The sequence below is a fragment of the Corvus brachyrhynchos genome, unplaced genomic scaffold (genome assembly GCF_000691975.1).
Source record: "Corvus brachyrhynchos isolate BGI_N302 unplaced genomic scaffold, ASM69197v1 scaffold53, whole genome shotgun sequence".
NCBI classification, from domain to species: Eukaryota; Metazoa; Chordata; class Aves; order Passeriformes; family Corvidae; genus Corvus; species Corvus brachyrhynchos.
Window position 1 is genome coordinate 989785 of NW_008237681.1, and position 25776 is coordinate 1015560.

The 25776-nt window shown below is 40.0% G+C and overlaps 1 protein-coding gene across 7 annotated transcripts in view; it reads right to left on the reverse strand.

Annotated features, from left to right (window-relative positions):
* Positions 1-25776, reverse strand: part of RBMS3 (RNA binding motif single stranded interacting protein 3) — a 707084-nt gene that overhangs the window by 252293 nt on the left and 429015 nt on the right. For all 7 annotated transcript variants that reach the window (XM_017732086.1, XM_017732084.1, XM_017732083.1 and 4 more), the window contains one exon: positions 7860-7951. In XM_017732086.1, the coding sequence (XP_017587575.1) occupies positions 7860-7951 (92 nt within the window). The remainder of the gene's footprint in view (positions 1-7859; positions 7952-25776) is intronic.

The window sequence follows — 25776 nt, forward strand, 5'->3', positions numbered from 1 at the left end:
TGCAGAGGTGCACAGGGAATATCTATGCATACTGCTGGTAGATTTGTGTTTACCAGTAGAGTGTGCACCTGTGTGTTTCCAGGCTGATGAGCTGTTATACAGGCACTCACATCAGCTCAGAAGAAATGCTACTGAAGTTTGCACACCTGCTTTCCAAATCAAACCAAATAATCTGAAAGTGGCTCAGTTTTCACACAAATTGCATTGCTTTTATGAAGCTCTGTCTCAGTCCAGACTAAGTGGGACCCCAAAAAGCATGCACATATCCTCCTGCTGGTGGTCATATGAATCATCATGCTAGATACAATGAATTTTTGTTTCTCACCTTACAAAAGCATTGTCCTCAGGCTGATCTACAGAAGAACATAATTAAATGATATGTCACTGAAAGAAAGGCTACGTCCATTTTCTACCACAGTAATATTTTCTAAAACCACAGTTTTCTGATCATTTCAGAGTGTGCTGGGTTTTTCCTGGTGAGTAAAGCTGTGCTTACTGAATTTAGAACATAGTTTTGCTCAGTCTGAGCTGCAGATTCCCAAGCTGCATAGTTGTGGTTGGATAACTTCTCCGTGGGGCGTTTGGAGTTTCCTGAGTATGGAGGCAAAAAAGAATTAATCTGACTCCAGTGTTTAACTCATTTGCAGGACTCAGATTTCCTGTTCTGCAAACATAAAGGGTTTGCAAAGAGTGTGTCAGAGCTTCCAAGATGTATAGCTATGTGAGTGCCATAGATAGAGAGCCCCATTCTTCTCCCCAGCTTAGATTGCCAAAGCTCTGTGGATTTCAGCTGTATTATTACCAATTCAAATGTGTTCCAAGTCAGAGGAAAGTCAAGAACAATGTGTATTTATGAAAAAAGGCCAACTCTTGTTTGGCTGAAGTTCATAACCCGAAAAGAACCCAGTAATTCCACTATTCTTCAGCCTAAAAGCTGGCTACATTTTTCAGTTTCAGCATCTGTTCTGTGGTGCAAGGCATTAATAGCATGGAGGTGGATATATTTACTGATTGTTTGTATTTTAATTTTCAAAGGCAGAAGAATGTTTTAATGTTAGATGAAGTTACAGTATGAAAAAAAATCAAGTAAATCTAGAAACTAAAGCAGCACTTGAAAAGGGAAGGAAAATACCATGGCCAGGTCTATCTGAGGTGATAGCTAGAGAATAAACATGATTGTGTGTGCTTTAAGATTTTCTAAGCTAACTTAGCGGTTAAGAAAGATGCTGAGCTACAATTTTTGGGAACAAAAGAACATAGTACTGACCTAATTCCTCTCAATTAGCCAACAGTAAAGTTCCATTCACTTTCAGAGAGTAGAATTATGTCAAGTTAAGCACTTTTGAAAACCCCCAAAGAAATTTTTGTTTATAAATTTGGCAGGTGTGGTTCAAATGCTGTCGATGTGCATACCCTCCTTCATGCTGATCTACATGTTTTTAGGAGCAACACATGCTAGTGTGAAAGGATTGCTGGATTTTAATACCCCCAGGATTACTTGATGTTCTTTCAAGAATTGCTCAAGCTAATGCATTCTATATGGGCTTGTGAATGCACATCTAAAAGCAGGAAAAGGATCATAAGATCATTTCAGATTGGCTACCATACAGTTCTCAGGTAGAAGCATAAAATTTTCAAGGCTAGATAAGACTAGGAAGTGCTTCCACTGATGTCATATATCTTTGATATCACCCTAATCCATCACTGTTAGTGCAAAGCTGCTCACTGCTTTAGTCTTGATTGTCTAGGACGCTCATAGGACACTGTCGTCTGCTACTGCAGATCTTCTGAAATTTAAAGTTAGCACTTTGCTAGCACATCTGTGATTTGAATCCTGAATTTAGACAGTGTTTCATCTGGGAAAAACAAAACAAAACAAAACAAAAAAACAAACCCACAAAAAAATTTCCAGGTTTTGAAAGGCACATCTTCCTAAGAAATTTTGAGATACAACCTAATACAAACAAATAATTTAATCTGTCAATGCTCTTGCTTTGTCAATTATTATCCTTTAAGGAATGGAAAAATATCCTATATTTACAAAACCTGCACTTAAGAGCCAGCTCCCTCTGGGAAACTATGATTCCCCATTCCAAGAGCAAAAGATAGTTTATGCAAAACACAGGTAAGCAGGCAAGAGAGGATGAGGACAGCATGACTTTGATAAGTAGCAGTACATGAAATCCGGAACTTCTGGTTAGTGCTTCTGCAGGATGCCTTTGATACAGTAGACTTGGTCAAAGAAATCAAAGGAGAGAGACACTTGCATGTGTAATTTCCATATCTAAACTGAACTACCTCTCATTTCCTTCCAGCTATGACTTTTCATTGTCAACAGGATTGTTACCAACTCAGCTCAGAATTGGTCAGCCAGCATGTGCTGTGAAAAAGCACAGGGAGAGATAGGGCACATTTTAGGAAGATAAGAGGAGAGCTCACTGGAGAGTGCTCCACACACATACACGAGCTGTGTGCGCCAAACGTCTCTGACAACTGTTGCAGCAGCAGCAGCCCACGCCTGGCTGTGCAATTCATTCAGAAATGACGTGGAAGGTGGCCAGCACAGCCATGGTCTCAGCTTCTCCTACACTACTGAGCATGGCGAGGTTTCCAGAGGCACCAGCCCCTGTTCTAGCAGCAAACGAAAACAGTGTTTTATAAATCGCCGACACAAATATTTGACTTCATGGAACAGTTCGCTGGGGATGGGAGATCTGATAATTAAAGCACAGGAGTAAAACAAAGCCTGACAATTTCAATATTGAGCTCTAAAACTCCTAGAATATAATTTTGATTTCAAAAGGAAGTTTAGCTCAGTCCGTTAACCACAAATATTATCAAAAAACTCAACCAACCAGTATTCTGAAGTTTCGTTAGCTAAAATTTGCATACATTTCAATCATGAGTTATGAAACCAGTGTATCGTGTATAGGCCATATTTTGTATTTTGTAAGGATAGCATTCTTATTATTTTCATGAATTTTTAAACTGCAAAAACAAACAGAACTTTTCATTAAAAATCTAGATTAAAAAAATATTGGAAAGAAGGGTTTTCACCAGAGTTTTTCTATTTTAAGGATCAGCCCTTTAGAGTATTGGTGTCTGACAGAGAAAAAAAGGGAAGTTATTTAAAAAGAAAAGAAAATGAAGCTGAAAACTAAGCAGACAGAATGAACTTATTTGGTCAGCTGACTCATACCAGAGCAATGCTTAAAACCTACGCAAAAGTCTGGAAAATAAATAAGATTCTTCTGTGGGATTTCCTTTTCCTTGGTCCTTGGAGAAAATCTATTTAACTATACAGGAACCAGCTCTCTGCTCCTCTTTAGAAGTTCTTGTGCTTGGCTCTGTTCTGTGGGAAACAGCTCCCTTTTATCTTTCACCTAGATGGTGATTACTCCCTTCATTTAAGCTTCTGCATGATGGAGAGATGAGGAAAATATCACACAAGAAGCAAAATTACTTTCTGCAATTCCCTTGTGGAGGAAAACACATCAGAGCCTACTGGCACAGCCCTTTTTCAGAACCAGTTCCTGCAGTGTACTCTCTAGACAGCAATTACTGCAGCAGAGTAGCAGTAGCAGAAGAAATGGCTCCTTGGACTTAGCCAGCGCTAATTAAATATTCCTTCAACGTCCGCATTTTTCATGCGGGTCTTGAGGATGTCTAAATGCATTATAGGTACAAAACGAAAACCCAGAGAAGACACACATCATCAAATACATTTTTAATCCTTATAAAAGCAGGATTGAAAACACTTCCTTTGTGAATGTATTTGTTTCAACACTCTTGATGGGCTGCTAGGTATTAAAGAAGCTCTTAGATACTCTGCTAGAACCCACCTTTGCCTGAATTTCCACATTATGCAATCTTACAGCAGATTAGAACTGGAAATAAAAAATGGTAGAGAGGACCCCAAAAGTCTGTGAAGGTATAAACTGATTGCACAGTTCAACTGCAGGCTGACACAAGCTCAGATGCTCAAATTTATTTAAACAGCAGACTTCTATTGACTTTTCAGGTGATTTAGACTCCTTGGCATCATTAAAACTTACATATAAAGTAGATTAAGAAGTGTCCTCATGAATGTGTAATTCTGGATGAAGGACTATTGCAAATCCCAAGAATAGATGCGGCTACAGATTTTATTAGAACACTGATACATTTTTCATGTGTACTAGGCTTCCTTGCCTACTTGTCTGAGCCAACTCCCATATTACTAAGATTCTCCTTATTAATTTTCCATATTCTCTCTATAATATTTTTCTAGGAAATGCAGGAAAGGAGCATCTGGAAAAACCTAAACTGATATATAAATCATGTACATAAGCAATATTTTTTCTGTCATGTTTCTGTAGTCCCTAGCATAAAGAGACAACCAAATCAATAATTCCTGTGAGATCATCCAGAGGCATATCAGTTGTGCCATTTTTAGTAGGAAGACAAGCCCAAAAAACACCTGGCCTCTATGAGCCTGAACAAGCAGGCACCACATACATACAAATGAATCTGCATGTCCAAAGGCAAGCAAAAAGCACACAGCAAAATAAGCCAGGCCAGCTAGGAAAACATCCCTCAGCAGCTCCATAGCATTAATTCTTCTCAATAAATTAAATTCTTAATAAGCACTTTTGAAAAAATGGACAACTTAGATGAACTTTATTGGACACAGGACAGTGGCAATAGTAAAAACTCCTGCTTCGTGTACCTATGAGAGAGAAATGCTAAAGAAGCCAGGTGAGGACACACGAGTGTACAAGAGCCTCACACAATTTTCCTATGGGTGGGAGGTTGTGTGGGTCCCTGTCCTACCAAGTGGGCAGCTGCCCATGGGCCCATGAGACCTCATCTCCTCAGCTGCCACCACTACCTCTGCAGCCACACCTCTGCAGGCACTGCCTCTGCTCTTCCTCTCCCTCCACCAAATCCTCTTCTGCCTGCTTCAAACCAGAACACAAAGAGAGATTCAGACATGTTTAACGGTTGGGTTTTTTTCCCTTTGTGGGTTTATGGGGTGTATTAGTCTCGACAGAACAAGTTTTCCAACACTGATGGGACTTGGAGCATCAATCCACCAGAGTTTAACCTTCTTCCAGAGGCAGCACTCTGAAACAAAATCAGCCAAAATGGTATCCAAATGCTATTAAAAAAGAGGGAGGCGGCTGTATTTTAGCATTGATAAAATGAGTATATTTTACTCAAGTCTCCACAAGATACTTCTGCTAGCCAACATGGGTGGGGGTTCAGTTCTGCTTTTTGTTTTTCAAAGAAGATTCCTGGATTTCTATGAGAAAAATTATATTGTGTTAAAACTGAGAAAGAACAACTCTTTCCGAGCAAGATTTCTCTCCAGAAAAACATCACAGACAATACCGACACTTCAGCATACTTTCTCTCACTACCGAAGAAGGCCAGCACATAGCAAAAGTTGGCCAATGCCTCTTTCACCTTTATTCAAAAGCATCCACAGCTGGACTGAGATTATTGACATTTGCTGAACACAGGTTACAGTCTGTCTTCTCTCTGGCCTATACACGGGGCAGTCTCACTGCTTTGCAATGCAGAGTAAAAGACAGAGGACATTGGCACTATGAAAGGATGGCACACAAAAAGTTTAGAGAATTTCTTCAGACTTAACTCCTTCTATTCTGATTTCATTTGAGAGCCACCATTCACCTCTAATTAAAGCAGCTCTTGAAATAAAACTGCTCCGAATAAACTTCCAGAAATGCAGGCTAAATTACTGTTCTGCCCCTTTCCTCAAACCTCTTCTGAGCCCTCACTGGTAAATCAGACACTGGCAGGTAACACTGTCTTTCAGTCCTGTTACGCAACTTGGCTTCCAACATGTGCAAGAACTAACTTGTTTCTCCAGATAGATTTGCTTTCCCAGGCTCCTGCCTTCTCAGCAATGTGAGGTACTTTGTGTGGAGTCATCTCAATTTCCTTTGAAACCCCATTTTTCTAAATACTTAGATTTTTTCAGAGATAAGAAAAGGCAGTTGTATATTTATCTTGAGCTATCAAACACACTAAAAAGAATCTATCTGAGATTCCAGGCACCATGGCTAAATAATAAAAATACAGTCAGTCTTATGCAAACAAATGTGTACACACCAGCCGCCTCAAAATCTCGCAGGGCAAAAAACTACTCCTGCCACAGATTCCCCAGAAAACAAACCAACCAAGGGTTGGTATAGCCCTTCCCACTATGAAAACATCAGGCTTTGCTTTTAGTCCCTAAATATTGGACAATCCAAACCACAGTGTTTTAAGTCACCTTCCTTTTTTTGTATTTCCATGAACACAGGCACTGCCATTGTTCATTGTTCTGAATCATGACAACCCCAAGCATAGATTTATCTTTCAATTCTATCTTTAAATCTATAATTTTAAATCTATAACTGCACAGTTTTATATGGATTTAGATTTTTTTATAGATTTATATAGATTTACTCCTCTCTACAAATGACTATTTGATATCAATCATTAGGACAAAACATATCTCCTGTCTTTGGTTTCTTTTCCACAGCTTGACTAATGCATCAAATTGCCTATATTTTAACAAGGAGATGCCGTATATCTGAGAAATAAAATATCACAGTCCATAGCAGAAGCTCACATTCTTCAGCTTGCCATCTTTTACCCATTTGAAGCAAATATTTTTTATCACCATGTGTCAATAAAAACTAAGAGCCAATAAAACAGCCTAGCTTGCATTGTGGGGCACTCTTAAACAGAAATACATGGATGTCATCCAGTTTCTTTCAGGCACAGTGAGTGTAATTCAGTACAAGGCAAAAGAACCTCACTTACCAGCAATGATTTTTCTCTGTAAAATAAAAAAAAAAAAACAAACCAACACAAACCAAAACAAAACTATGTTTTCACTAAGACATCATTGAAAAACAAAGGTTTAAACCACCAGCATTCCTTTAAGTGGAAATCTTCAAATCTGATGGTTGTTTATTAGTTGATTTCCCTCTATTTTTGTAATTACCTGTTTGCTTTCACTGTTTTAGATTCTAGGACAGCATCATTTCTACAGAGACTAAATCAGGCAATATCAAATGCTTTTTGTGATCCTCAGGTAAGGCATTTTTAAAGCACAAAACAACAGCTATTTTTGCTGGCTGACACAGTCTAGAGCCCAAAGACACATTATTCCACCTTCAGAAAGGGAACAGCTGGACCACACGATGGTCATTACTATAACCCCTGTCTCCTCATCAGCCTGTTTGCCTGGGGACAAAAGACAATTCCAAGAGTGACTAAGCTCACTGTGCTTGCTATGGCTCCTACAGCCTCTCTGAACAGATGCCAGTCACCTCCAGACAACCTTTAGCAACTATTCTTTCAGCAACCTGCTACACTTCCATTTAAGTCCTCAAAACAAAAAAAAAACCTCAACAAACAGGAGAAGCCAAACCTAGGCAGATCAACAAGATTTTCCTTATGCTCAGTCAATCACTCCTTCAGAGAAGCCTACCAGCCATGTCAGATAAGAGTTAACTTTTCCAAAGCAAAGGAACCAAATGAAGGCAACTGTAAAGTGAAGAAAAGGCAACTATCACCCAGCAGTTAGCAAAAAGCATTTCCAATGCTCTTCCACTCCAGTGCTCTGTCTTACAACCCTCTCCACAGGGAGGGGCAGAGAGAGAATCGGATCAGGGCCCATTATGTGAGACAGCTCTCAAGAACACAGACAAACCATGGGATGAACAAGGCGCTGGAGCCAAAGGATGAAAAAATCTTTGGAATAAGCAATCCAAAACCTTAAGAAAAACAGGAGCAAAACAAATCCTTGGAAATTTAACCCAACAGCTGAAATAATCCTGCAATAACACGGTTCTTCTTACCTTTGCCATCTGCGCCTGCACACCATTTGCTTTGAGAGATGCTACTGCTTTCTGTGCTGCTGCAGGACTGTCAAAATCTACAAAACCATAACCTGAAAAATAAACAGATAAATACAGATTTTCACTATTATCCATGTGTATGAGCACAGATAAAGATTTTATTTTAAAAAGAAGGGAAATCTTTCCATTCTCTCATATTGTCTCACAGTCTTCCAGTAGCACTGCCACCACACCTCTATTTGTCACTTCTTTTCTCCTCAGCCTAGTGGGGTTTAAGGGAATGCATTGGCCTGATGCTTCAAAGTGCCTGAAGATATGAAGCAGAGGGGGAGTGCAGGCAGGTCTTTGTCTGTCCCAACAGATAAAAGGTCCCTGAGAGCTCATGGAACTCTGGTGCTCTGGAGTCCTGCCCCATCTCTTCCATAAGAGGAGGTAACAGTACGGACCTTCCTGGCATACAAAGCTACAGCTTGCAATGGCTGGTTTCATGAGAAAACAACACTCCTTCCCTTGTCCCCTGAACCCATACAAGGATTAAGCCTCCGAAGAGGAGGGCAGCAAGTCTCTGTGGCAGGCTGGGGCCATCTGTGCAGGGGCAAGGAGAGCAGCCTTCCAGCAGGTGGGACCAATTCAGGGAGAAATCCCAATGTGTGCTCTACGGGCAACTGCCAGATAGCTCTAGAAGATGGTGGGATAGCAAAGTCTCAGCTTTGGTTAACCACATCCCTTTCATCCCACTGCTCTCTGTACTGGAACAAGGGACAGATCCCTGCCAGGAATTGCTTTGGGGTATCATCTGAACAGCAGCCTAGTGAGGTTAGATCTTAGGGATTGGCAAGGGATAATCACCTGCTTTTAAGTGGCTTTCTTACTCCTGGTATTTGCATTAGTTTAATATATTAATCAGCCAGTCACTTCCTATCTTCTCTTCTTTCCTCTCCATTTTTTTCTTCCCTTAACCAGCAACACTGGTATGTTCAAGCAAGCCCAGTGCTGTTAAGCCCCTACTGGACAGCAACAATGCTGAAAGCATTTTTATTTTCCTTTAAGACATAAAGTAAGGGTAAGAGGGCAAGGAATGGCCTTTTCACAACTTTTAAAGCACTGAGCTCTCTCTGATCTTCAATAACATTCAAATGTCTTGCTCATAAGGATTTCAACTGAATTAGGAAGATCTAAAAATCTCACTGAGCACCTATTTAGGCAGCTGCATATATTTCACAATCCATCCAGGGAAAACCCCTACATCTTATTAAGCAATTACAGTGCAGGTAGGCATGTGCTGCTCAGACAAGCTGTGGCCAGGGGCCACATCTTTAGCATCTCCCTGGAAAGCCATATGGATGAAACTGAACCGCCTGAAAGCTTTAATAATATTAGCACAAGCATATTTATAGCTTCTTTGCAGACATCTCCATTTACTAGGTCAATACACATCCTACAGGAGGCAACCACAGATATGATTTCCTGCTGTATCCATTTGTATTTCTTTTCCCAGCCTTTCCTCCTACTCTTGGGAGACTTCACTGCTGTCCTCTCTGCACCGAATCTAGGTATAAGAGTGTGTGCTTACCTTGCCCCTCAAATTACAAATATCCCTATTATTATTGTTGTATGCATGCATCACTCAACGCAGGGGTTAGTCCAATCATGAAAGAATTTTGTGTACATGGATGTTTTTGTTTCTTGGCTTAAATCTCATTCACAAAGTTTTAAGAAAATTAAAATAAATAAGAAAAAATAAAACAGACAAAATTATTAAAGAAACTGCTGACTTAAGGAGCATGAAAAGCACTACTTTGTAGCAAAGTCAGTATCTGAACCTTTCTCTTCTTTTCTTAGCTCAGTTTTCTGTTTTGGTTTGTTTGGTTGAGGCTTTTTTGTTGTGGGGAGGATTGGGGAGATCTTTTTGATAGGGTATTACTACAGATTGAGGGACACTGTGATAGAGACACTGACAGATTGAGGGACACTGTGATAAATCTAATAAACACTAGAGCTTGATCAGCTTGGGGATGTGAAGAATGTTTGACCTTCTCTGATTCCCTCCTTTGATTTTCCCTTTTAACTGCAAGCCACTTTTAAATCAGCTTGTTCTGCATCGCGTTTTCCTTTGCAGCGCTACCCAAGCACTCTTCTCACTGCAGAGCAGCAGTAAAGCTGATGCTGCTTTGAACTAAAACACATGCTACAAGGGAGCAAGAGTCCTCCCTGGATTTCTCCAGTGCCTTTGCCCTTCGGGAGAGCAACTTCTGGAAGGAAGGAGGAGATACAATTAGATGTAACTTCCATTTTCCTGTGTGAGAAATCCTGACAAGAAGCCAGAGCTGCCAAATGGGAAATCTGAAATGTCTTGGGAAGTCATGGGATGGCTTGGATCAAACACTGAGAGAATTACTTTTTAGAACAGTGAGGTGGTCTTCTCAGGAGAATAATTTTTTTTTTTTTTATTTCTCACCGTTTCCATGCCCAACAACCAGGAGCAGAAGTGCAAAAGTAAGTTTTAACATTGTCATGAAAAACAGATAATGGAGTTAGATTTTTATATTAAGCATCAGTGTACAGTGCAGGCTTCATGTATGAAGCAATAGAAAGGAAATTATTTTTAATATGACTTTCCAGACAGCGCAATAAGTATTCACATCTAAGTTTTGCTTGTAGATATAAACCAGAACATGTAAGAACATTCCAGCATTGTATTACAGATACCAGGTATATCTAGCATAATAAATTATTGAGGAGTAACATCAGTCCATAATATCTAAAACCATGAATATCTTCTAAGCATTTTTGAGTGGGCACAAGGGGCTATATGACCATATCAGAGATCCAGTGAGAGTCTTGAGACAAAAAATAACATCTTTAGCTGTCCATTATGCATTCTAGTATTACTACTCCCTGCCTCACTGCAAAGTTGTTCTTTTTCCTTCCCTCAAGCTCATTTTCATTCCAAGTATCTTTTTGTAGCCCTCCCCCCTCCGACACATCTCTCCACCACACACAGAACATCAGGACAAAATCACTCCATGGCTGAAAACCCGTCCAAAGAACATCAATCTGCCGCAAGGGAAGCCAAGTTCCCAGGCTGTTTCAGTATTCAAGTATCCTTACAAGAACCCTGCAATGCTATATAACAGAAAACCAGGCATGTTGCCTTTTTGTACAGTTTCCGTTCTTCCATGCAGACGTTTATAGTCTATGTTAGTGACCTACACCAACATATTTCATTTGTTTATAATCTCACTTCATTTTTGTGTCTCGGGCAGTAACTAAATAGCGTCGGTTTTTCTGTTTGGGTTTTGGGGGTTTGTGTGTTGGGGTTTTTTTGTTGTTTTGTTTCATGTACTTGTCTGGGTGGATGAAGTTTAGCCCCCACAAAAGCTAAAACTGGGTCTTGGAACATCCCCTCCAGTGCTCTCCACAGTGTAAATGAACCTCCAAACTCCCTGTGCTGAGAGTTCTTTTCTCTTGCCCAGGCTATGGCTGAAGTGGCTTGTGCTCCTCGCCAGCAGAACTGGGCTGCTGTGGCTGCCCCTGGCAGGTGCACTGTGGCTGCATTTGGCTGCTCCGGCATCTATCCCTGCTCAGATAACTGTTCCCTGGCTCCTCCTGGGAAAAGGTAGGAAAATGGCTGGAGTCATCCCCGGGAGGAATTCAGATCAGGGTCTGCCAATCAGACGCTGCTCTAAGAAAACATCTACATTTCTTTTTCCTCCTTTAAAAACAAGTGCAAGCCCCACCAGACTGTCCCTCTTCTAGACTCAAATTCCACAGCTTTTTTTTCTTTTCTTTTCTTTCCCCTGCATTTTTATTGTGTGTTCACTGCCTTGTAAACATTCTGGTCAATGGATTATACGTTTTTTCCCCCCAGCTTTTATGCAGAACATAATGAAAAACAAACTCAGATTCTAAACCAGGACCTTCAGACTGTGCTCACAAAAATCCATGACCACCACAGGAAACCAAAACCAAAACTATTTCCCCTTTTTTCCTGAAGCACCCTGACATTTTCCTTTAAGAACTCCAAATACAAATAAGGAAAGCTGTGTTACTGCTTTGAGAGATGGGAATTGAACTTAATCACTAACGTGAGCCCCTCATTTCAAATGTCCTTACACTGAAGGTGCCTTTGGTACTCCAATGCTACAAGTACTCCAGGATCCTGAGGTCTATTTTGTAGAATGCCATATTACTGGTTCATGCATGCAAGCACACACACAAAGAAACCCAAAGACAAGACTATCTAGAATAATTGTTAAACTTTTCCTTTAAGAAATACAATGCCCGTAATTTTGTACAGGCCTGATGCCATTAGGGCTAAATAATTAAATTTAAGAAATAAAACCAGTATGGGTTGGTTTTTTTTTTACCTGTGGGGGAAAGAAAACAGCTAAGCATCAGCAAACTCAAGTTTATAGCTAGCTGCAGTAAGTGCTACCCAAATACACTGGCAGACACTAAACATCTCTGTCTCCTATAACCTAAATGGCTGGGGGCCTCCCAGTCTCAGTTTCTCAGTTCCATAATTAAGCTTGGCAGCAGGTTCAAATGAATTAAAACTGAATGTCACTATTTCCTCAACAAATCCCTCATCCTTGTTTTTTCTTACTTGTCAGGAGAAGACCAGCAGAACAGCAATTAGTGGTAAGCAGTGCAGTGAAAAAGAACCAAGTATACACTAATTAGGTCACTCACCAAACACGTTCATTTCATTGGCAGATTTAATCAATGTTTTCCTGAAATGTCTTAAATCTCCTATGCTAATTTAAAGTTTTGTTATTGTTGTTACTTTAAACAGAGATGGGATGCCTGGAGATTTTCAATTGCTTTCCACAAATCCATTTCAAAATAACAACCCCTCATATAGTATATCATCAAAATTTCGGCACAGGTTTTAGGAAATGGCCTCTAATTTTATGCCAACATTTTTGTGCCTGCAAATACCTGTGGGTGCAATTTTGTGGATTTAAGTAATTGCAGGTGTGTAGAGCTCTTAGACATCAAACTCTGAATTGCCCTGACTGATTGGGTACTTAGGGGTAATGCCAAATAATTTAAGGGACTGCCTGGCACTTGTGGTTCCCAGAAATCTCACGAAGTGCTGGATGGTGGCACAGAGAAAAGGTGAGCTCCCATTGGCACACATGGGCTTTACACTTCCCCTCCAGGAAGCTTTGCTGGTGTAGTGACAGGAATGAGAGCCTTGCTGCCTTTTTGGAGCATTAAGGCAGCTCCCCAGTCGCTGCTGAAAGCAGCATTAGTTACTCAAAGCGCATGGGAACAGAGGTTTCAGGGTGTCCTGGGAACTTGGTCCCCCAATTAATGCTTAACAGCTAGCACACCAAGGTGCTTTTTTGCATGGAAGACGCTCCGTCGGCAGTCGCCACTGCTGACGCCATCGGAAAGGGAGCTGTCACGGCTGCTGAACTAATCTGCACCAGCCCAGCCTGCTCTGCCCTCCTTACTGTCCTGACTACACACCCTCGGATCCCCACAGTGGCTCCATCCTTCCTGCTGGCACTGCCCCTGGAACCAGCTCGCCCACGGCCCCTCAGCCACCAACGGGTTTGAAAGGACAACATGCAGCCAAGCCACAGCTCGGCAGCCACCTGATCGCCCAGGGTCAAAATAAAAGAGAAAAACAACGCCGAAGAGCAGGAGAAGTGAGGAGTGGAGAGCCTTGGCATGCTGCTGAGCTGGAGCTCTGCAAAGACAGGAACCTCTGGCGGGGGGCTGAGAAAGGAGAAGCCATGACAAATTAGGGAAGATAAGCTGGGGATGAGCTCTCAGCCTGACCCTGACACAAGGCCAAACACCCCATCTGACCTCTGACCAGGTGCTGCTTTAAATCACTTGAATTCAAGTCAAACAGTACTCTCTTGTTTTTTGGCTCCCACACATCCACACAGACACAGACAGGAGACCTGATGCATCCAGCCAGGAGTCTGGCATGGAGTCTGGGCACTAATTCAGCTGGTGTTCCTGGGTCACTAATCGTGAAAGCACCTAAATACTGATGGGAAATTCACACATACTGAGGAGCTCTTCTGGTTCCACTGATATCAACAAACTCACTTCACCAAAAGAGTTAATGCTTGGTTTCTCTAAGTCCATTTTCTGTCCTTCCTGACAGATGGAAAAGGCCAATCTACCCAGGCAATCTCCACTCCTGCCAGGCCCTCTGTACCAGGGGCTGACATGGGCATTTAAGGGAAGCTGTGGCAAAACAGGAACTCCAGCTCTTATAATTTCCCACCTTGGAGATCTTGACTTGGTCCCAATGACTCCTTTTGGCAGCATAAGATTTGTGTAAATTTTGCATAATAATACATAATAGTGGAGAAACTTTTTGAAGATGAACACAAATTTGCTTGTGTGTAATTACAATTCCATTCTACCTAAACTTTTTTTCTAGGTCTGAAGACCAGACCATTTGGAACTGTCCTTCTCACCAGCACACAATGCCTTTTTAATGTAAGAAAGTTCCCAGTCCTTGTTTCTGACCATCTAGAATTCAATACATCAGGTCTGAAATCCGGAACAGAGAGGACTGAGCATATCATACAGGTTTGGTCTTCAAGGAGTGTAGAGGTTGCTTGGACAAAAAAGGGGACAAAGTAATTTTAAGAGAGTGTTTGCTTTTTTTTTCAATGTTTGTGTTAACATTACTTAGAGATTGGAAATTAAAAACCACCCCCAAAAGGAGATGTGATGAGGGAGAGGAATACCCTAGGGTATTCCTGCAGCCTAGGGAAGAGGCAGCAGTCAAAATTACTTGATGAATTAAGAAACCATGAATAGAATATATCACAGATACCGTATTTTAGCTTTTTTATATCACCTCCACACATATCTGTACATATATATGCATACATTTGAAGACACAAGCACAAAGTTTTGACACAAACACTAGTATAAATACACAACAAAGCAAATATATAATAATCAGAGAGATGTTTCTCCTTCACACTTAGAAGAAATGACTAGGATTTCACAGAAACCTAAGTTAATTTGAGTTGTAAAGTTCACTTTTGCCCAGCATTTATTTAGAGTGTCTCTTAAAAGGCAGTATTTCTTCTGACAATCAGGTAGTCTGCAAAAAAAAAGTGATTATCTATTAATTTACTATGCAATTTTCAGACATTGTTTTATGCTCAGATAAAGAATCAAATTAAAGTTTTATAAACCTTGGAAAATTAGAGTTAGCAAGCAAAGAGGTTGAATCACCCTTGAACACAAAATTACCGAAAACAGCTTTTTCTTTCATTGTTCAAATTGTGCTAAAATATTCCTACAGCTCCAAATGCTCAGAGTAATAGTAAAATAGTCTACATTATTACTATTTTTAAATCTCTACTTTATAAAAATGTTCTCAGTGGCTAGAAAGTGGTGAATCATCACCTTTTAATTAAAACAGCTAATATATAGTTAGAAAAATAATTGGAAGTGAAGAGTCTTAAATGCAAGAAAGAAAAGATAGTCCCTTCATTTCTGATCACTCCCCAGAGATGCACCTACATTGTTAAGTATGCATATATAGCTGGGGGTTTTTTTGTTTGCTTTAGCTTGATATGGAAATACAGCACAAAACTGTCACTTTGATTATGTTCCTGCAGTGATTTCTTTTGCCTCTTGTATTATCTGAATCCCCGTCATAACAAGAGGACTGGGGAAAAAACAGCACCAACTAACACAGAATTTTTAGAGATCTGTTTGCCAAAACATTCTTAATTTGAACATTCAATTACTTTGATTTAAGCAGCTCGTGTATGAATACAGGTTATTATTAATTGCATTGAGTAATTAATGATAATATTTTCATGCAAAACTGAAGTATGGAACTCCTGATTATCTTTTAATGTATTTTAAACTGCTTCGAAATTATTTTCGTCAATCTCCGATAAGTAAAGGAAACAGTACAAAGAAACCTACAAAATTTTGGTATGTGGGAAAGAAATACTGATACAATAAGTAAGTAACTATATGTGTATGCATATTCATGCCTATTTTTCTGGAAGTTCATGCTTCCAAAAACTTAGTCTCTGAAGGAACAGAAGCAGATCTCAAAACTGACAAAAGCTCTTTCTGAAAGATGGTTGCAATAACAACAGTGAGGGGGAGAGGCATAAGAAGTTATGAATTTAGCAAATATACCTATCAAGAAAACAGTATTGCAATTGACTACCCTCTCTCAATTTACACTGCATTCCTGGCAATTCGGAACTCCAAAGACTGGCAACTGAAGAAAATTCTAGAAAAAGCAAAAACATAGCCATAAAAATCCAGATTTTGCAAATGGCAGAACTGTATTTGTTCATCTCTAACAGTATGACAAATGTTTGGGGTCTTAAAAGCAAACCTACATGTGAGTGAGTACTTATGGCTAACCCTAATTGCAACACATGACCAGTACAAACAGAGAGACCTAAGACTTTGTGAGGACCTGTCAAAGAATGAAAATCTTGATGAAAATGAACTGAGAGGAAAGTTGAGAAATATTTCCAGGTATTTGCTAACAACGCAAACTTGGATTAATCACACAAAACCAATGATGGAAAATTCATTGCTCAAGTTACTAAACAGGGACTGAATAAAGAAGAAAACATACTGTAAATTTTGCAGTGGCAGAAGGACAAGAGATAAACACACTTTTCCATCTTTAACTTTTGAAGTAAATCTCTGCAAGTCCCATTGATCCACTGTCAAAATACAAAATGAAGATTAACTATATTTTTAAATACAGGGACAGCTCGTATCTGCGAATATAAACGAATGTATGATCCAACATTATAGTTATTTACTACCATAACATTTTTATCAATATATTAGTTGTATTATAGAATCATTAAGGTTATTTTCACTAGATTTGTTTAGCATGAGACATTCATTGTGGCTCTGCAGCTGAGCTAAATTTCACACTTGAAGCAGCGATTGAAGAAAGCAGAATGTTCTCCCAAGAACAAGTACTCCAAGAGCAGTGCTTAGTTACATATTTACATAAAAGGAAGGGAAGGATACAATAGCTGTTTCTTTCCTTGACTGAAGACATACTCAGTGACTCACAAGTGATAATATTTTGCAATACCCAGAACAAAATAGCCAGAATTTGCAGGTTCATATTTAGATCACCTGCTTTGAGATAGAGTTACAGTATCAATTAATAGCTTCCCTGAAAAACTTAAAAGGAACCCTTACACCCAAGACTGAAAAAGGGTTCACTTTTTAAGCCACTATTTTTCATATTCACTTTCCTCTGATTACAGCGACGTCCAGATGCCGAAGTTTCAAAATACCACAAGAAAGACTGTTTTCTCGGTATTTCCAGACAGCAGGAAACACTGACACTCTCACGAGAAAGTCTGTTCTTCTGAGGTTTCATGCTCAGTTATGCAGACTCCAGAGCTTTACTTAGCTTGGATAATGTTTGGGTAAGATATGAAACCAAATCTCTTGAGATTTGTCCATCACTTATTTTAGACCTGAGTGACTTGAGTAAAAAACCTGGTGTAGAGAAACAGTTTAGAAAAAAAAATCATTCAGCCATTACTTCAGAAAGCTCCCAGTGCCTGCGTAAGACAACCAATTTTCTCTTCTAAATACTGGACCTCAGTTTACCCAAAGCTAAGCAAGTTACCATCAGCTGTTCACCAAAAGGGCACATAACCTAAAAAACTATGAGACTAATTCCAGCTCCCGTGGACTAGTTAGAAACGAATGTTAACACAGTCCTGCATCTCTCAGGGCTGGTATCTGGCATGGTGTTCTAGCAGGCATTTATGGACAGGCAAAACAGAATCAATGGGTGCTTTACTTCCAGTGCACCAATGGAACCTATCGAAGACAGCAGTGAAATACTGGGGAGGGGGATGAAATCTCTCAGCAGCCAATTCTTCCAGCACTCATTTTAAACAGTGATACTATTCTAGGAGGCAAAGGAGGATGTTGTATATCACCCAGGGCTCTTTGTCAGAAATGAAATATTCCATTCTCTGCCTCCCAACACTGGATTGCTCAGCAGTCTTAACATTAAGTAACTGAAAAACCTTGCAAGTAGGAAGAAACAATATGACAAGAGAAGATGCACTTGGTGATCACACTGTGATTACTGTACTTTATTAAAAATAATTTTCTTTTCAGTATGTTTTGACAAGAAAATAGAAAGCATCTTGTGCAGGCTTCAGGAAATATTAAAATAACCCAAGGTGATGAACATGTTATTATCCAGTCTGTTCCAGAGGGAGGATGCTCAAGTACTGAAATGGTTTTCATTTCAAATACACATTCATTTTCAAGACACCGCACTTGAAAAATTGGACTGTATATTTGTCATACAGTAAGAAGTGATAAAGAGCACAGCAATTTATGTTCTTTATGCAAACCACTTGTAATTCAGAAAACAACTATAGTTTCTAAAAGGCAGCAAAGTGATAACACTTTCCCAAGAAAGTGAATTTTTTTTTCATGCCAGTTGGCCAATTCTGGCATGTCAACCTTTGCTGTGATAAACATTTTGGATAACATGCAAAGAGCTCCTATTCCAACCCATCAACACTCATGATGTCTTGGAGCTTTAGGCAGAGATGAGCAATACCTTCTGAATATTTCATAATTCTAAGAAAAGGATCCTGATACCACCATCACCATAATGCTAAAATACTGATGGCCTTTGAGCAAGAGGTCAATGTGCTTTCAGTAAATGACTGGTGCTAACTACCAGCATTACACCCGTGCTATGGAGGAGAAGCACAGCAGAGACGAGCAGCACAGAGCAGGATAAGCCACAACACACAGGTGAGAACAAAATCCGTGTTAAAGACACAGTGTACATTTATTGCCCAGTGATTTTGGACTTACTATTTCAGACAATCAGAATTTAAGCATCCTTAGAGTTTTACAGCTATACTGCCCAGGGTGTTCTTTTTCTTTTGTGGTTAAATACTTGTTGCACCTTCTGAGCTTTTTTTCATGTATCTACCACATTTCTCTGTAGCCTAAAGTTCAAAACTGCTATTATTATGGTAGTCAAAAATGGCTATTAGTTTTCCAGGCTGAGACAAAACAAAACAAAACAAAACAAAAGCCAAAAAACCCCAAAAAAGAATGGAGAAGAAATCACATCAGAAAATCTCTTTTCAAGATCTCTAATCCATTTTTTTCAGATTTGAGACAGTTCTGCAATCTAGGGAAGACATGGATAAAGTGGGTGAAATGTGGGCTTTTAATCAAATCTGAATTTCGGAACTAGTAGAAGTTTCCTATCACTATAAATCACAAATCTCTAATACATGAAAAAGAATCTAGTGAATAATACAACATTTGAATCTGAAGCAAACACCTTCCTTCCTATCTTGAATTTAAGGTAGCTCTTTAGTGCCAGCTTGCGTGTAACATTCCCTGCTGGTGCAGAACAGAGGGGTCACACACCACAAAGGTCTGATGAAGATGCTCACTGAAACCCACCTGGAAGCCACCTGGATGATGACTGTGAGGCTTCAGGAGTTCAAACCAGCAGGAGGACAATCCCCTGTGTACAAATGCCAATACGTAGGAAGCTTCTTGCACACTGAAATTCATGGCCACAACAAGCCTCCAAAGAGCTTGTAGAGAAAAAAGGCACAAATATGGGACTGGAAGAGACATCCTGGGTCTTTCTGGAATGTGGGTGATGAAAACCCAACATTACATGATCACGTGGAGTTACATCAGTATAATTACATACTAAAAGAATTACATCATTCTTTTAATATTACCCTTTACTTACTGAAAAGATCTCATCTGATGCATCTTTGTACCATATATGTTGCCTTCACAACTGTGCCCATTTTTGGCTTGGGCACTTACAAGATAGAGTTTCTTCTATTACTTGCTAAGTGAATGATTTTACTGTTGGATTTGTTCTCTGTTTCTCAAAATCCAGTCCTCAGGATCATCTAATTACCTTTCCATGTAATTGCCTAGTTCTTCCCAACTTAGTATAACAAGCAGATATTGAGGGAGCTTTGGCAGCAATATCATCAAAGAAGAAATGAGAAATCTGGTATATGCCTTAAAAGGAGGGGGTGGGTGGGCATTGCGGATGGTGGCAATTGCTGTGTCCTATCCTGAATCCAGATCATAAGAATATCAGCAAGGACTATGTTCAGTAGCTCCTCCTAAATGCTCAGGCGTCCTCTGAACGTAAAGCTGTTTACTTTAGGGTCTCCAGAGACCCTTAAGGATTTAACTAGAAAGCAAACTCGTTGATATATATTGCCGGTGAGAGGCCAAATATACAATGGAAAACAACTTTCACCATATCAAACCAGTTTAAGGTATGAATTTCAAGACTTAAACATAGAAGGTAAATATGAGGAAGGGGGATTTTATATGGTAATATATTATTTTTAAAAATGAAAGTGAGGAAAATTCAGATATAATCATACTCTGTTATTAATGAGGGATATTTTATTATTAAAATTATCACAGTTTTTATAAATTATACACAAAATTATGGAGATGCCCAGGTCTGTAATAGGATCTGAGTTTGGAGAGAGTGGTTGTGCATCAGCATAGTACATCAAATAAACAAAAATGAAAGAGGAAGCAGCAAGGAGTTTTGCTGGGACACATAAACCCAGCAAACATACTTTGCCTAGGAAGCCAAAATGCACAAAAAGAGAAAATGACATTTGAAATGCCCAGCAGGATCCTCATACACCACATTAAAGAAATAAAGAACCAGCAACCAAAAATTATTTTTCAGTCTTTCAAGAAGCAGTGGGGAATCTCCCACAGTTGTGTGTGTGTGTTCTTGGTCAGTCACTTGGCCTAGGTTTGCTGTAGCAGGCGAGACAGAGCATAGACACAGGCACTGCAGCGCATCTCTCACGCAGATGCCAAATACATGTTGGTGTTGTCAATGCAGAGATATGTAAATGTTTTGAGACTGAATGTCTGCTTCCTGTCAACAGCAAGAATTAGCCAGACAAATATCCGGCAGGCACGGTTGTGCTTTCTTAAGAGTATAAATGTTGTACTACAAAATTTGCTGCTTGCTTTATCGCTGGCCTGTAGCTCTCAAAGCCATTTTTGTGACCAAACACAAAGGAAAGCACCTTCCCACACCACCACCAGACCCTGAAAGCAGTGAGGGGTGTGTGTGGAGGAAGATGATGAGGTACTAGCTGGCTGAAAAAATGAACACATGAACTCAGGGTCCATGACCAAAAGGGTGCCCACAAAAGGAAACCCATCTCATTTCCATTACACAGAGACAGCAACTTTGGCAACAACTTGCTAGTCTACCCTTACGTCTTCTGAGGCACCATTTTGTATTTCTGGGGCAATCCTGGGACTCTTTCTTCCAGAGGTGACACAGGCAGGTGGTACATCAATCAGAAGATGGCATGTCCATGTATTTCTGTACATAATGCAATCAGAAGATCCTGTACTGGGTATTTCTATTACATTGAGTGATATTGTGTTATATGACCCTGAGAGCAGGTATATTTTCCACTGCTCAAGGGCAAGGGTGGCGGGTAACCTGGACCTGAGGCGCAAATTCCCTCACATGCCAGGCTTGGAACCTTTGAAATAAACGGGGATTGCCACTCTCTTCTATTCATGGGGCACAACAGCTTCACCCTCCCTAGTGCTTTCTCCTGAACTGGAGGACAAGATGAGGTTCTAGCAGCAGACAAGGAAGACATTTGGAAAGAGAAAAGCTCCCTAGTCTTCTAGAAATCATACCATTCTGTCATTTCATTACTTTTTTTTCCTTTTTTCTTCCCAGATGGTTGGGACAAACATTGCACATGAAAAAGAAGTAGCCTTTCCTTGCCTTTATCTAGAAACAAGCAGATGGAGCAGATGAAGGATCTCATGCAGAACGCAATGGTGTAACATGATGGGAGACAGACTACAGTATTAGGAAGCTTTTCCCACCCTTAGTCTACACTACATCTAATTAGCATGCCCATTTCACCTTCCTATCAGGGATTTTATTGCTTAGGAAGTCTGCATTTATTGCATCGAGGCATTGTTGTCCCAAAAACAAAATCTAAAATCTTTTTTAAAAAGAAAACAAAAAAAAAGAAGTCCAGAAAATCATGTGATTCCAATCCTAATGCACATATGTGGCACAAGTGCACTGCACTTGTTTAATGGGCAACCAAGAGAATCAAGCTTCCCTCAGGAAAGCCAACATTTTAGTGTATGCTAGGAAAATTAAGAAAAAGTCAGCTTCCAACCAAAAAATAAACTCCACATTTAATAGCTTAAAATGAAGCCACTGAAGACTAAACATCTGGACTTTTTGGATATTATCCCAGATACTGTGTGTAGCACCAAAGCTCTTCATCACGGTATCCTCTTAAGAATTTGAGTAAGATCATTCCCCCAGTACGTGTTACTTCTCTGCAGAACATCACAAAAACATGCCTTGCAATAAGATCTCTTTGCTATGTGTGTGGAGATCCTACAGAACCACAGCGCTTTGGATTTCTTTGGGTTCTCCAGTACTTCATGTAATACTAATCACCCATCTGCAGCAGTGGCAACAGCAGCAACCCATGTGCACCACAAAAGAAGCCAGTTACAGGGGGATTATCAGAAACACTCTAATAAATCAGCAATGTTTCTAGAACTGCCCCTGGAAGTCAGTGGAATTTTCTGTTCCTGAAATGCAACAGGCACATCCACAGCACATCTCGCCAGCATCCATCAGAGACCTTCCCACCAGCATTGAACAAAGCAGTACTGCCCACATGGCAAAGAGCAGTGCCCGAACAGTGTGGTCCTCCCAGAATATTTAGGACTGTTTCTCATCAAGTATAAAAAGAACTAGCAGAGCACCACTGTGTCACTGGTTTCAGTACTAGTTTAGACAGGTCTACTCAGTACAGCACTGTGCTTTTGGAAACCCCAGTTCCTGAACAACTTTTTATGAGATCTCCACTGGTCCCATCTTCCAGGCAGTACCGGCAGAGATGCAGCCTGGATTTCCTGGGACTGCTGCACAAAGTTCTGTAGCTGGTTCTGTGCAGAAGGTCACACTGATCAGTGCATACATTTAAGCTCTGCAAACTTCAGCACAACATTTCATAAGCCAGAGGCACACAGATTATAGCCAAACTACACAGTGTGAGAGAGCCACACAAAAGACAAAAGTATTGGATAAGGCTGAAACAGAATTAGCCTTAATAGACAGTGCCTCCCTAGAACTTTTATGCTCACAGCCAAGCAAAACGGTTCTGCACAGGAAGACAAGAACTGCAGACTTCTGGCATGGGTCTTGAGACATAAACAGCATGAGAGATTTGTTCCCATAGTGGAACAAAGAGGTGAAGCACACCCCCTTGAAACAAACAATTCCTGGCCATCATACCATCCAAACAAGCACAAATAAAATTGTTTCATTTAAGCTCTCCCTTTATTTTTAAATATATACTGTGGAAAATAATATTTTAAAAAGTTGCTTTTTTTTTTTTAATTGACCTTCCTCTACCTCCTTCAGCAAATCACACACAACAATATTCTCCCTTTTTTTAGAGATACATTGGTATCAGGAAGCTCTGTTTTAGACTCTCTTTTTGTTTCTTTTTTTTCCAGACAGCCTTGTCCATTTTCTTCCCAGCCCTGAGATGATCACTCCTATTCTTCATTTTCCTGCTCTCCCTCCCTGCTCCTCTAAGGTGACTTAAAAAGAGAAAGACTCACACACAGGCTAGGAAGATGGCTTGATTAATGACTTTTCTACTCTTGTAAGTAATTTCAAAGGAATCATTCTGTCCAGGGATGACAACAGGGAAGATGTTTCCATAAACCCCTGTACGCTTCCTGCAAACACATAAGGAACCCAACACAGGCAAGGAGAGAGTGAAGACCTCATTCTCTCGCAGTGCAATTCCTTTCCTTTTCTGTTTGCTTTTTCTCCCCATATTTTCTGTTTTCCCCATATTGCCTATGTTTTCATCTTTCCTTTACTGTATTTTATGTATTTCTGTCATTTTCTTCCATCATCTCCTCTTTCCTAGCCTAGCTTCTCCAGCCCCCAATGTCCTTTGTTTGCTAATTTCAGCAATTAAGATGGAAAGAGTAGTTCTCAAAAAAAAAAAAACAAAAAACAAAAAACAAAAAACAAACAAAAAAACAACCCAAAAAAAACCACCCAAACCAAACACAAAACAAACAAAAAAACTCCAAACAAAATAAAAGGGGGGGGGAAAAAAGGAAAAAAGAAAAAAAAAGAAAAAGAAAAAGAAAGAAAAACAGAAAATAATAATAATAAAAATCAGCTTTTAAAGTTGAAACGGGAAAACCAGACTTTGAAAAAAGGTGAAAAGTAAGCACAAAGGTCTGTTTTGAAATGATAGTGCAACAAAGGAACCAATCAGGGAAAAATAAAGTGAAAAATTGACCCAAGTTTTCACTTTGAATTCAAGCTTTCTTTCAGTTAAAAAAAAAAGTTCTTGTCCAATATGTTTCTGTACTCACTGATTTTATCCATAACGGGGAGTAGTCTTGCCAAAATATCATGAGAGTCTTACTAGTAATGAGACTTTTAGACAGAGAAAATGCCAGAGTTTCTAGATAAATCAGAAACAGAAAGTACCAAGTATTTGAATGGAAAATTTCTCTCATGAAGGAGTGCAGCCCTGTATCTCAAACAAAACCAGGCCCACAAAGTGCTGTACTTACATTTTTAATACCCTGCCATGGAAATCAATTTTCTAAGATTCAGTCTAGCTGCCTCAGGAGGGGCTTTGTTATCCACACCCTACAATACACAGGGCAGTTTGGTCCTAGCTGGAAGGAAAAGGACGCAGAACAGAGAAACCAAACCCTACTCCTGATGGATGCTGCAGTTTGAGATTGCAGCACATTTCTAGGGCAGTTTGTGGAAGCCAGTACTCTGCTGCTGTCACAGCCTTTGGTTGCCTGCTGCAGGGATTCCCTGCTGCAACTTGCTTCACAGACACTTGCTTCTGTCCTCCAAACACAGCCAGAAAACATTCAAGATGAACTTGGGGCCTTGGAAAGGTTTTGAACACACTAAAAATAACTATTTTTTTACTGAAGGAACATGTATTAAAAGATTATTATTTTGCTTGTCAAAGTAGGCTTGCTACAGGAGTAAACGTGTTCACTGAAGGACAACTGAAGATAGCTCAACTTCTGAACCTCAGTTTTGCCCAGCTTCAGGTAATGTTGACTAATTTAGGAGACAGGAGCCCCATATTCCTCATGTGTCAGAGGAAATGGAGAGCAGCTCCTTTGTAGAGCATTTCAGAGACCCAAAGGTAAATTCATTTTCTGAACCACCTCTGAAGGAGCTTCTCTCTGCAGGGTTCATACAGATTCTAGGAAAACCAGTTTTTACACTGAGAGTTTTGCGTTTGTTTCCAAAACTGGGGAGGGCAGACATTTCTCTCTGCAAGTGTCACTAGCCAGCCTTTATCAAGCTTACAGTGCGGGACAAGATCTTGCCAGCTCATGGCACGTGCCAAAGGGAGAAGAAAGGAAGGGAAAAGATGGTAAGACTCTCACGCTGGGATTGCACATAGAGGAAGGGACAGTGTAGCGAGGCACTCATGCAAGGCATAGCATAAGCGGATAAGGAAACAAAAAAAAAAATCAGGGATACTTGCACATTGGATTTCAGTTCTAATAAATAAAAACTAGGGCAATGCACCCATTTTTATCACAAGACTTCACTAATGAGAACACTTCTAATGAGAACACAACATGGACAAAAGCTTCTCTCAAAGCTTTTTCATTCAACACCGAACACTTCCCAGTCAAAATCCAGAAAGACTTCCTAATAGGGATTAGCTCATTTTCATTGTGAGCCAGAGGCCTTTGGAACAAAAATACCAAGTGTTTGGTCAGGAAAAGTAATTTGGGCCAAATATTGTTCTCATTTGCTCTTGGTCTCTCT